Raw genomic sequence first — 11,579 nt, forward strand, 5'->3', positions numbered from 1 at the left:
CATTTTTTGATGAGAGTGAAAATTTTGTTAGGACATGTAGGCCTTGTTTCATTAGCATGGAAATTTTTATGGGTATTACTTTCATGGGTATGGAAATTTTTTTGTTCAACATGGAATCTTTTTTTGTGTTGGGCATGGAATCTTTTTGTTGGCATGGAATTTTTTTGTGTTGCGCATGGAATTTTTTCGTTGGACATGGAGATTTCTTTTTTGTGTTGGGCATGGAATTTTTTTGTGTTGCACGTGGAATTTTTTTGTTCGACATAATTTTTTTTTTTTTTTTTTTTTGTGTTGGGCATGGAATTTTTTTGTTGGCATGATTTTTTTTTTTTTTTGTGTTTTTATTTTGATGGTATGGATTTTTTTTTTTGTTTTTTTTTTTTGTTTTTGTTGGGCATATGCTCGAGTCATTGTTGGATGAACTTATGGAGATGAAGGATTTTTGGGGTTGATGAGGCTATTATTAGGATGTCATTGAATTTAAATTTATGGAATGACCTTTGGGGTTCAACTAATTTTTTTAGGGGCATTATTTTATTTGTTAGGATTTTTGGATGAGTATTTTGGGACATGGCATTTTGTGAACATCACAATGAGTGGCTAAAATTTGTTTTGTAGAACCTCAAGAGTCAAGGTAGTCTCTAAATGTTGAAGGGCAGGTGGGAGGTATTGTCCCCAGACATGAAAAATGTCATTAATGAAGCTGGTTTTTGAACCTTTTTCTGAGCTCTATTGGACCATGATACCAATGAGTATAAGGATCTCCAATTGCTTCTTGCCTTGTCAAAATGATTTTGTGATACTACTTGCACTTTCCATTTTCCGGTATTGGTGAGGTGATGTTTACAACCTATGACTTCTCAGCCATTATTGGCTTAAAATTTGGTGGTGAAAGAATTAAAGTTAATGATTCCATCACCTCAGAGGAAATTAGAGGTCTTTTGAGTGCGATGCCTCCAAAAATCAGGAGTAAGAATGTACCCTTGATGTGGTTGTACTCCAATATTGATAATTGTAAGGCTATAGCAATCGATGCTCACATGTTCATGCTTCTCTTCATTGAAGCTCTCTTATGTCCAGAGTTGGGGAGCATTGTGAGTTTGTGCTATTTGTGAAGTTTGAGGGATATTGGTCATATAAAAAATTATGATTGGGGTGGCATGGCTTATGCAACCCTTTTGCACTTCATGACTCAGCTTTCTTAGTGCAACCTTTCAAGCTTAGGAGGTGCGCCATTTGTTTGGCAGGTAAGGTTTTGAATTCTTGGTTAGACGTATATTGAAAAATGTTATTTGTGTTGTTGTGCTATTGATGATGTGTGTTGATTTTTCTCAGGTCTGGAGTATAAATATTTTGGGGTTGGTCCACAAGTTTTAGAATATGTTGGTGATATGTATCCAAGATTTCTTCGCTGGCTACCTAAGTGTCGTTTGTCAACACCTCCCAAGCGTTCTTTGCAGGCTTGGCGTATGGTAATTGATAACTTGACTCCTGATGATTTGAGTTTTTTATTATTATTTTTTTTTATGTGTTTTGTGTTTGGTTGGGAATTTTGTGTTCTTTCCTTTTTCTTTTTTTTTTTGGGTGCTATGTGGTTTGGCTTCTTTTCATTATGAGCTCTTTGTGATTTTCAAATGTCTTTGAATCCTTGGCTTAGATGTGAGGAGCATGCTGAGTGTGCATGCGCTCAAGAGCTGAATGGCCATCAAGTGCTGTTTTAGTGTGGCCATGGGAGATATTAGTATCTTGGTGACTAGGTACTAGCTCAAGTTCAACGTGTGCACCCTCCTGAGACAATTCCTGTTCATCCTTGACCTTCCATCCAGTTGGTAGTCCTTTTGGCTAATGAGGAAATTGCTTGTGCTCGGGTCAGCCATGTTGTTTCAGGGATATTAGGAGACTATGTTGAATTCATCCAAACTTAATTGCAAGGTTTTTTAGCTGGCATTCATGTAACCTCGGTAGCTTTCTTTCTTTCCAAAGTCAATTTGCACCATGTCTTGCATCTACATCTTTTATCTTCTTTGTTTTAACTTCTATGAAAATATCTGCATGTTGCACTTTTAGGCTTCATCCTTTGAAGAGGAGGAGAGTCCTCCTCCTAGCCATGCTGATGGCGCTTCTAGTACTTTTATGGAAACATGTCCTCATTTTCCTGCATGGCAATATGAAGTAATGAACCCTGATGCGTCATACAGCTTCATAAATCTAGACCGACTAGAGTACACCCCAAATGTCCCCTGGAATGAGCCAGTATGTTCCTGAATCCTTTAGTCTTCTATCCTTATTTTTGCTCATTGAGTCATTTATGAACTTATGGATTTGTGCTTTAGGTCGGTGTTGATCTTGTGGAAAAAAGCATGTGGATGATTGGAGGTTTGCAGCTTGTGGCACGCACTCAATCTTCTCAATATGTGCTCAATGAAATGAACTGGGTAAAAGATAATGCTTCCTTAATGCTTTTGCTTGAACTCTATGGTAATGGATTTAACACTTGTCCTTGTTGGTTTTTTAGAACTATCGAATGGCAATGGCTAATGCCAACACAAGATCCTTGGAGGAAAGAATCATAAATCTTGAACTTCAAAACCGGCTACAAGAATCTCAGTTTTATGCAAGTCAGGAAGGGGACACTGGGGGTGGCTCCTCTAGGGGTGGGTCTAGGAGATCTTCATGTATGCGGACCCGAAGTCCAAATGATGCTTGACTTGTATTTTAATTTTCCTGCAAAGACAACAAAAAGTATTCCTTAGACAATTTTTATTAATTTCTGCTCTTAGCTCTTTATCTTTGGATTGCTTTTAACCTTACTAAAACTTAGATGAGACAAGTTTAGAATTCACCTGATGAAGTTTTGCAGTAAAAAATTTGAACTTATTTGACCACTTCTAATGTGATTTGTACTTAGCTGAATGAGGCATAGCTGAATGCCCCTAGTCTAAAAACTTGTGTATGATGACCTTTTATTTTTGAAAAGAGTTTTTTTTTTTTTTTGTTGCTTTTTTTTTAAAAGAGATGAGTGATTTTTACTTGTTCTAGAGAGACGGGATAAGGCATAGCCAAATGCCCCTAATTTAGAAAATAGATGCATGACTTTGGGAAATCTTGATTTGGTTAATTTTTTTTTGAAACAAGTGATGCAAGTGATGTTTTTTGAAAACAAATGGACAAGGCATGTTTAAATTCCCTAGTTTGACAAATCAAGCAATTTCTTTAGAAACTTCATTGCACAATCATTTTTTGGAGTGAAAACAGAGCCAAAACAGACCCACGAAGTGCTTGAAAAGACAAAACAGGGTAATTAGGTCATGGTTGGGTTGGGTGCTAATTGGCACTCTTGGAGTGCCGATCGGCACTTAGGGAGTGCTGATCATCACTCTTAGAGTGTTGATTGGCACTTTGGGGTGCCGATAAGCGCACCTAATTTTGCCTTGATTTCTCGCGTTTTCCAATGCATTTTTTGTGTTTTTATTTTCAATAATTGGAATAAATTTTTCATAATCACATATAGTCGGACTCAATTTGTGATAATGCATTTCAGCCATTAAAACTTGATTTAATGATAACTTTTAATCTGATGATCCGATTAAAGCTCATGACCAGTCAATTTAATTGTTACAACATCAAAATCACTTTGATGAAATGAAATTAAGGATTTAGTGGCCACAATTAAAATGTCTATTTCCAAGGTGAAATCACTCTTTTACCTTCAATGTGAAGTTAAATGCAGGTTGTAAAATAGGGTGTCAACAATTTATTGTAGTGGGTGTTGGTTTTTGAGGGCTAGGACCTACTATTGACCACCAAAATGGTTAGATTGGGTGGTTGATGAATTAGGTCCAGTCAGACGAGTTGGGTGGCCGAGTTGCTTGGACAGCCCTACACTAGACCTAAGAGCCAAGACAAGCCTATATTCTTTATGAATGTTATGGAATGAAATATGTTGAAAGACTTTTATCGAGGCTTAATAATATATATATAAAAGTACACCCTTTAATTCAAAAGTTTAAATTTATGAATTTGAATTTAACTATGGAATATTAAGGGTGCATTTGGATACCACTTATTTTACTGAAAACTGAAAACACTATAGTGCACGGGGACCCATTTTTAATAAAAAATTGCTGAAAAAAGAGGTTTGTGGGTCCTGTAAATAGTGCACGAGAACCACATGTCTGGGCTGAAATGCACTTTTCTACCAAAAAAAAAGAAGGAAACACAGACATTGAAATGCACCTGTTTCAGCTGTACCCAAATGGGTACCAAATTTTAAACTTCTTTTATTAATTCATACAATTTTTTTTTTCTTTTTGCTAAATGATCTTATTCAATCCTTGTTTTGTAAGACACAAATCATACCATACTCTTATACCATTACATTTGTCTATTGAATTGTATGTTAAACTATAGAGAGTATTGTCTATAGGCTAGTAAGTTAAACTATAGAGAGGATTGCCTTTATAGTTTAGATTGGCAATAATATTATTGAAGTACAAGAATAAAATAAGTGAATTATAAGTACAAGAATAAAATAGGTGAATTATAAGAACGATAGTACAACATGTTTATGTTGTAATAGCGGAAAGTTTGATTCAAATTTGTTGCTGAAAAGGGCTCTTAGATAGCATTCACATACAAGATCGAATGTAAAATTATTATGAATTTAAAAAGATCTCCAAAATAAATACTAACATAGAATAGACCGCTATAGTCTTTCTAGACTCTCATGCACGCTTGAAATCAACATGCAAAGCAAAAAGATATTAGTAGAAATCATGGGTCTCGAAGTCGGAATCGCATCAAATTTGGCAAACTGAAATGAAATGACTTTCTAAGCAATAATCATTGCTTTGCTATGAGGTACACATTGAAAATGACGAATTTCATCATTTAGGTTTCGAAAACTGTGATTTTGCTACTTATAGTAATTTTTGTTTCCTTAATAACTTTTTTTTTTTTTTTTTAAAATATGGCCCCGCTTGTTATGAGACAACTCTTAAGGTCAGTAGTTTATGATTCTACATTTAACTCAATTTTTTCATTGGTAAATTTCAGCATTTTGTCACCTAATTGTGTAATTAGTGCAAATTAGGGTTTCAGATGTTTTTCTCAGTATTTATATATTTTGTAGCTATCACAGGCAGTTAGACTATTATTAATAAAATTTTAGAGTTTTCTTAAACATTTCTTTGGTCGATTTCAGTTTATCTCCTTGTGAATTCAAAGAACTCTAATGGACTCGAGATTTATTACCTAAAAACTAACAGTTTAGTTTCTGTCCATCAAAGAGAGTGTTGTGTGTGCTTTTTTCAGACTTTCACGACATCAAATACTAGAAACAAACATTATACAAAAGAAAAATAGACACAATCACAAAAGTTTTGTTGGCTTTGGACGTAGGGTCCTACCACATACAAATAATTTGAGAGAGCCCTAAAGTGAATTTGTTATTTGTGAGTCCAAACTCACCTATGATAGCTCGCCTTCCTATGATGATTTTTGAACATAAAATTCAATATTTTTCGAGCAGATATACTTAATTATAATTGGAATTGCTTTTGGATAATCGATTTTGCCTTTAGCCCCTTGTTTTCTTAGAACCAATATTGAGGTCCATAGTCAACTTTTGCGGCAATAGTATCATGTGAATTCTAATACAGGCCCAACACAATTCTCTCGTATACGGCCACCATGTAAACTTTTACTGATTCCTTTTCGGTTTGAATTGAATTCATTTTCCTAAAGGACGCTTATAATTTATGGAGGAAATTAATAATATGCCATTCTAGTTCTGAATGAGAGCTGCATACAAGAGTTCATTCCAAGTATCAGGTACACCGGCTAGGCACCAATGGCTGCAATCCATGAACCTGTGTCCAAAAATTCCATAAAATGATGGATGCCCATCTTTTCTAAGTTGCGATAGGGTTGTAACATTGAGCAAGTAGACTGGCTTCGAAATGGTGCCGAGCACTTTCTCTACCACCAGCTCTGCTGGTTCTGGACCACCTGGATAATTTTGGCCAAGCAATGGTTGTGCTTGCCCCACGCATTGATTTGCACTTGGTTCCCCCCAGAAAGTTCCACTGATTCAATAAAACATACATATAATTATAAGAAGTGAGGCGCTTTTTTTTTTTTTTTTTCTATATCATGAGGATGTACAATAACTAAAAATACTAACTAATTGTATGATTAATGAGTGATTTTTTTTTAATTAGGAAGCAATTTTATCTTTTAATACTAATTGATTAAGAACGAGTCTCTCCATCTTGGATGGTTACAATGTCTTTTTCCTTTACTCCAATCATTGAACTTTCAGCACAATGAAGTGTAGAAATTTAGCAGTTGCCGAAACTGTTAATATTATAGTCAAGTAAATTAATTCACCATTTATTAAAAATTTAAACTTTTGGGGGAATAATAATTTATCATGATTTGATGATAGGAGTAATTGATTGAGTTAGTGACTTAGTGCTTAGTGTTGATTGAGTCAACGATTGGTGAAGAAGTTAGTTAAGAAGTTAGTTAGGGTGACAGCTGTATACTGTAGTTAGGATGGCAGTTATGAAAGAGTTAATGATTGTAACTAACTGAATTGTATATAGAGAGCAGATGTGAGAATTGGAGGAATAATGAAAAATAATACAAGCACATTCTTTGTTTCTTTTCTCTCTAATCTCTCTAATCCTTCTATTCCTTATTCTCATTCCTTTAGAGGTTGGTTCCCTCGAAGAACCCTTGAATACAATCATCATCTCTAAGTTATTTCCAATCATTTGATCATTGTCTCCCCTCTATCCTCTCATTTAAAATGTTAAAAAACATCCTCCATGTTAGACCCCATTGATTAAGGGGAGAGTTATAATTATAGTTAAGTAATTAAAATTCTAACTTCTTAATAACTTAAACTTTTGGGAGAACCAGTAATTTATTATAAATCAAAGTTAGAAGTAATTTTGTCTTTTATTTTTTTAATTTCTAGGTAAAAGACTAAATGCTAGAATTGCAACAAAGCAACAATAACAAAAACAGAAACAAAATGCAAGGTACTTACTTTGAATGATCTGGAGAAACACCTTGGAAGAAGACCTTAGTTTTTGTGGGGTCAACACTGTAGTCTATCGATTTAGCCCATGTTTTCAAGGCTATCTCGAATGCAACCAAGCGATTCATATCCTTGTAAATCTTTCCCCTTGTTTGAATAAAATCCCATCTGCATTATATTCCAAAAATAATTATTCAAGAATAGGATAGAAAAGCCATTAACTTCAACATAGAGTTCAAGCACAAAAATGAAAAACCAAATTAAAGTTACAATAATATATATAAGGGTTCTACATACGGTTGTTCACTTCCCGTGTGAGTCCACCAATGCCATGTATTGAAAATTGTTACGTCGATTCCATTCCATACTTGTGCACCTCCAATCGTGTCTAGGTTAAGAACACGCCCCTCACTTGTGTTTGTAATGTCAACAAGGAATGCATTGCGGTAGAACAACACTTTAGCATCGTACTCCTGTGTATTATGGAATATGCATGAGTACATAGATGGTGAAATTGTGGAGGAAGTGCACGTAGCATCTATCTTCTAAAAAATTTGGAGTCATACAAAATTTAGAAGTTTTCACTTTTCACACGGAACTATGATAATAATTTCTTGAAGATCGAGGTGAGATTAAGTTCTAAGCAACTTATTTATAAAATATAAAAGTTCTAAATTAATTTGTAAATTAAATAATAAATTGAAATCAGCCTTTTATTATTATTATTATTTTTTTTTTTAGTGAATGTGAAATCAGCCTTTTGAATCTCTCCTGACATAAATAATAACATTTACTTTCGTATAAAAGATTCTTAGAAAATTGAAGGCAATAACTTGAGTAGTATATTCTATCCAAGTATAAAATATTGTTGTGTATAAACTATGTCGATTGTTTCTTATTTTCAAACGTAGAGCTTCTACCAATGAAGTTGTATAATTTAAATGGTGCATATTAGTTAATTCAGATACATCTAATTATTATTCCCAAATTTTTTATTTAATTATTAGTCACACCGAAGTTGTTATTATAGCATTGTTATTCTTATATAAAGGGAAATAATACTTTATTGAAACAGTAATTTATTCATATATAGAGACAAACATCAAAAAGAGAAAAATCTATTCAATTTCAACTACAAAGAGTGTCAGGATTATATTTAATAGTAGATAGATTAATTTGTCGGCGGAGATATATATATATAGAGAAATGATATGTCCACAACATTTTTACAACAAATCCTAAGTGGCAAGTTGTTATTGGTTGTTATTGTTGGGACAAAAAAGTAATCTTAGTGTTAGATTCAAATTTGAACCTATAACAACTAACCACCTATGATTTGTTGTAAAATTGTTGTAAAAATGTTGTGGACGTAGCACCTCTCATATACATATATATATATATATATATATATATATATATATATATATATATATATATATATATATATATATATATATATATATATATATATATCGGCGGAGATACATGTTTCAAATTGCGATTCTCCCTAACATTTTAAAGCCCAATCATCATATTTGCCCATTGCCACTAGTTGTAATCATTGTAAGATGTGGTCTATAGTGAAGCAACATTCATGTTTGGAATATGATCCCAAGGCTTAGGGGTATTTAGTACGTGCACTTAAAAATATGTGTTTTATTGTTTGAAAATATATGTAAAAATACGTGTGGGTGAAAAAGTGTATAGAAAGAAGTGTAATGTTGTTTTAAAACATATGCTTTTAAAAAAAAAAAATAGTTTACCAAACAGGGCCTTAACCTAGAGATGCAATTATATTCTTAAACTTACCCAGTTTACTTGCCATTCAAAAGCAACTTCCCATAAAAATTAAAAATAAAAAATAAATAAAGCAAATAACTTGGACATATACTTCTGAAAAACTCCAAGAGCAACCTAAACAGCATATTCTCCAAATAATTATTATTAAAAAAAAAACTCATTTATTCCTCTTCTTCATGATATATAATTTTTTATTTTTAGTTGTATATTAGTCCATTTTGGGTTCCTTGTATAGCATGCTACTTGTACTGTAGAGTCTGTAGACTCTGTACTCATATTCAAGGGTGGAACCATGTCTAACATAGGGGGGTGATGCCCCTGACAAAACTTTTAAAGATTAAAATAATAGTGGGCAAATATAAGACTCACCAATTTTTTATTTTTTTATATAGACTTGGTCCCCCAAGAAAATAATTGGGCTCCCAACTATCAAATTTCTGTGTAGCAAATTAGAAAAATTTTGTATACTCAACAAAGTTTGGAAAGATGTAAAACTTTCATATAAGATATATAATTTGGTAGAAATATAACTTTTGTATGCAATATATATGAGTTATGACTCACTTTGGAATTAAAAATCCAAGACATGTTTGTGTAGTATTTTGAGTTTTTCTTGAATTGTGAATCAATGTGATAGTTTAGTCTCGGCCTTCGCAAAGTAAAATCTTGGTTTTGCTTGGCTCATAATCATATACTCTATATGTAAAAACACCTCTTGTACACAGTGGTGGCTTAAGACTTTTTTTGTTTTGTTTTTAGGGAGGTCAGCATTGATGGGGTTGGGGGAGGAAAAAAAATTATTAAATTAATTGCTTCAAATACAAAAGAATTATTCCATAACTCTAATTAACTAGTCATGAAATATGCCTAAATGAAGAACGTAGTTAGACAAAGAATTCAAGGAACTCATAATCTCACCGTGAACGTGAATGTCGAGACGGCCTCAGTCCTGGTCAAGGTGTAGTTAGCCGCCGGTACAGCTGTATGAAGCATGCAAGTGAGTGATTGCCATTGGTTCAAACTCAACGAGTCACCCACAAACATTAGGCTTTTCCCTCTAAGTCTTGACAACAAATCTCCACCATTGAACCTACATTGAACAAATTAGGAAGAGTCCGATTGAGATATTCATGATTAGTGCGCACGCAAACATAAATATATTTGTGTGTGTGATGCGAAAAATAGAGAAACAAATACTTAAAAGAAACAACAATCACATGGCACAAAGAATATCTAGTTTTGGCAATTTCCCTATGTACGTCCTTGGATTTGTTGCTTTTTTAGTATGTCAAGGAGAAAAATATAACAGCCGCCGTATATTACAGCTCTGCAATACAATAGGTATACCCAAATCTGAATCGACAAATAAATACCCTAAAACAACTGGACTAAAATGTGCCAAAACATGGGCAGACCGGTCCATGGACTAAGCATAAAATATTTTCCCATTTAAAACCTGACACTTTTAATTCGAGTCAAGTCACAAACTAGATTGAATACAAATTAAGCTCCACATAGCCCAATAATTTTACCCTCAGCTTGTACTATTATCCACACCCATCATATAGGAAATTTGGAATTTTTTAAAGTATTTTTTTGGGCCTTTTTAGTGCCTTTTTTTATCATCCACAAAACAGATAAATGTAAATAATTTGCATATTAAAAGAGGTTAGGTGACTGATCCCAGGATTTGCAATTTGCTTATATACTTCCATAAGATGTCATTGTCCCATATGGCAATCAATATAGAGGCAAAAGCCATAAGATGTCAAGAAATTAGAATTGGCGCTAAAGTTACCATAGCAACAAAATATTTGAACCAACAAAAAAAGTTGGAAAATTTTCTGACAGTAATCTTAATCCATTCATCCTCTAATATTGCAAAACAGATTGTTATCTAAAAAGAACAAAGTAAACCAAACCAATTTTTATGAACAAATAATCATCCATATATGGACATCTCTTGTAAAATTAAATTGGATTGGATATAAACTATAAAGCACGCAAACCTTTAAAATAAGTGAAAAGAAAAAGATATATAGAAAAGGGTATGTACCTTGGTAAGTTGCAGCCAGTGGGTTGCCATCTATATTTGAGATAATCTGTGTCTGGACGACCATTCTTTTGGCAATCGAATTCCTTCCCGATGAATGTGCAACTTGATGCATTGTAAAGAGGGTACGATGTATCGAAAACCCAATTCCCTTGGTAAAGGTCACAGCCACTCTCTTCAGCTTGTACCACCTTGTGAGAATGCTCACTGTGTACATGGTGCAAAAGAGAAAGTAGTAGTAATGCAACAGATACAGAAAAAGCTCCCATGACCATAAGGGAGAATTTGTTGCTTTTTGTTGTTCAGGGGTCGGTGAAACTCAAAATGTATGTGATTTTGAATAGAAGCAAAAGTGTTAGGATTATAAAATATTAATTATATAATAATTATTTAGAAGATTATAAATGTAAAAAAAGGTAATAATTTCAAAAAAGGAAGGTTATCCCAAATTACCAATCAATAATTTTGTTTCCAGTTTTAACCCAAATTATAATTAGATACTAAAAATAAATAATGATTTTGTGCACCATAAATGACTAATTACCATATTATGAATCTTCAAAGGACATTCCAAATTTTCATAATAATTTAGTTGCGCACATTTTATCCCAAGTTGTAAAAAAAGGTTTTTGCTATGTGACTCAATTTTTGGAAATGAAATATAATATTCCTTACTTT

The 11,579-nt window shown here is 33.2% G+C and overlaps 1 protein-coding gene across 1 annotated transcript; it reads right to left on the minus strand.

The window, feature by feature from the left end:
• Positions 1 to 5,785: 5,785 nt before the first annotated feature.
• Positions 5,786 to 11,176, minus strand: LOC142641660 (protein trichome birefringence-like 43). Its single transcript, XM_075816139.1, has 5 exons — positions 10,905 to 11,176; positions 9,767 to 9,938; positions 7,346 to 7,521; positions 7,058 to 7,216; positions 5,786 to 6,086 (listed from the first exon to the last, which is right to left on the minus strand). Exons 1-5 carry the CDS (start codon positions 11,174 to 11,176, stop codon positions 5,786 to 5,788), a joined length of 1,080 nt encoding a protein of 359 aa, XP_075672254.1.
• Positions 11,177 to 11,579: the final 403 nt, after the last annotated feature.

The sequence above is a fragment of the Castanea sativa genome, chromosome 6, assembly GCF_040712315.1.
Source record: "Castanea sativa cultivar Marrone di Chiusa Pesio chromosome 6, ASM4071231v1".
Classification (NCBI taxonomy): Eukaryota; Viridiplantae; Streptophyta; class Magnoliopsida; order Fagales; family Fagaceae; genus Castanea; species Castanea sativa.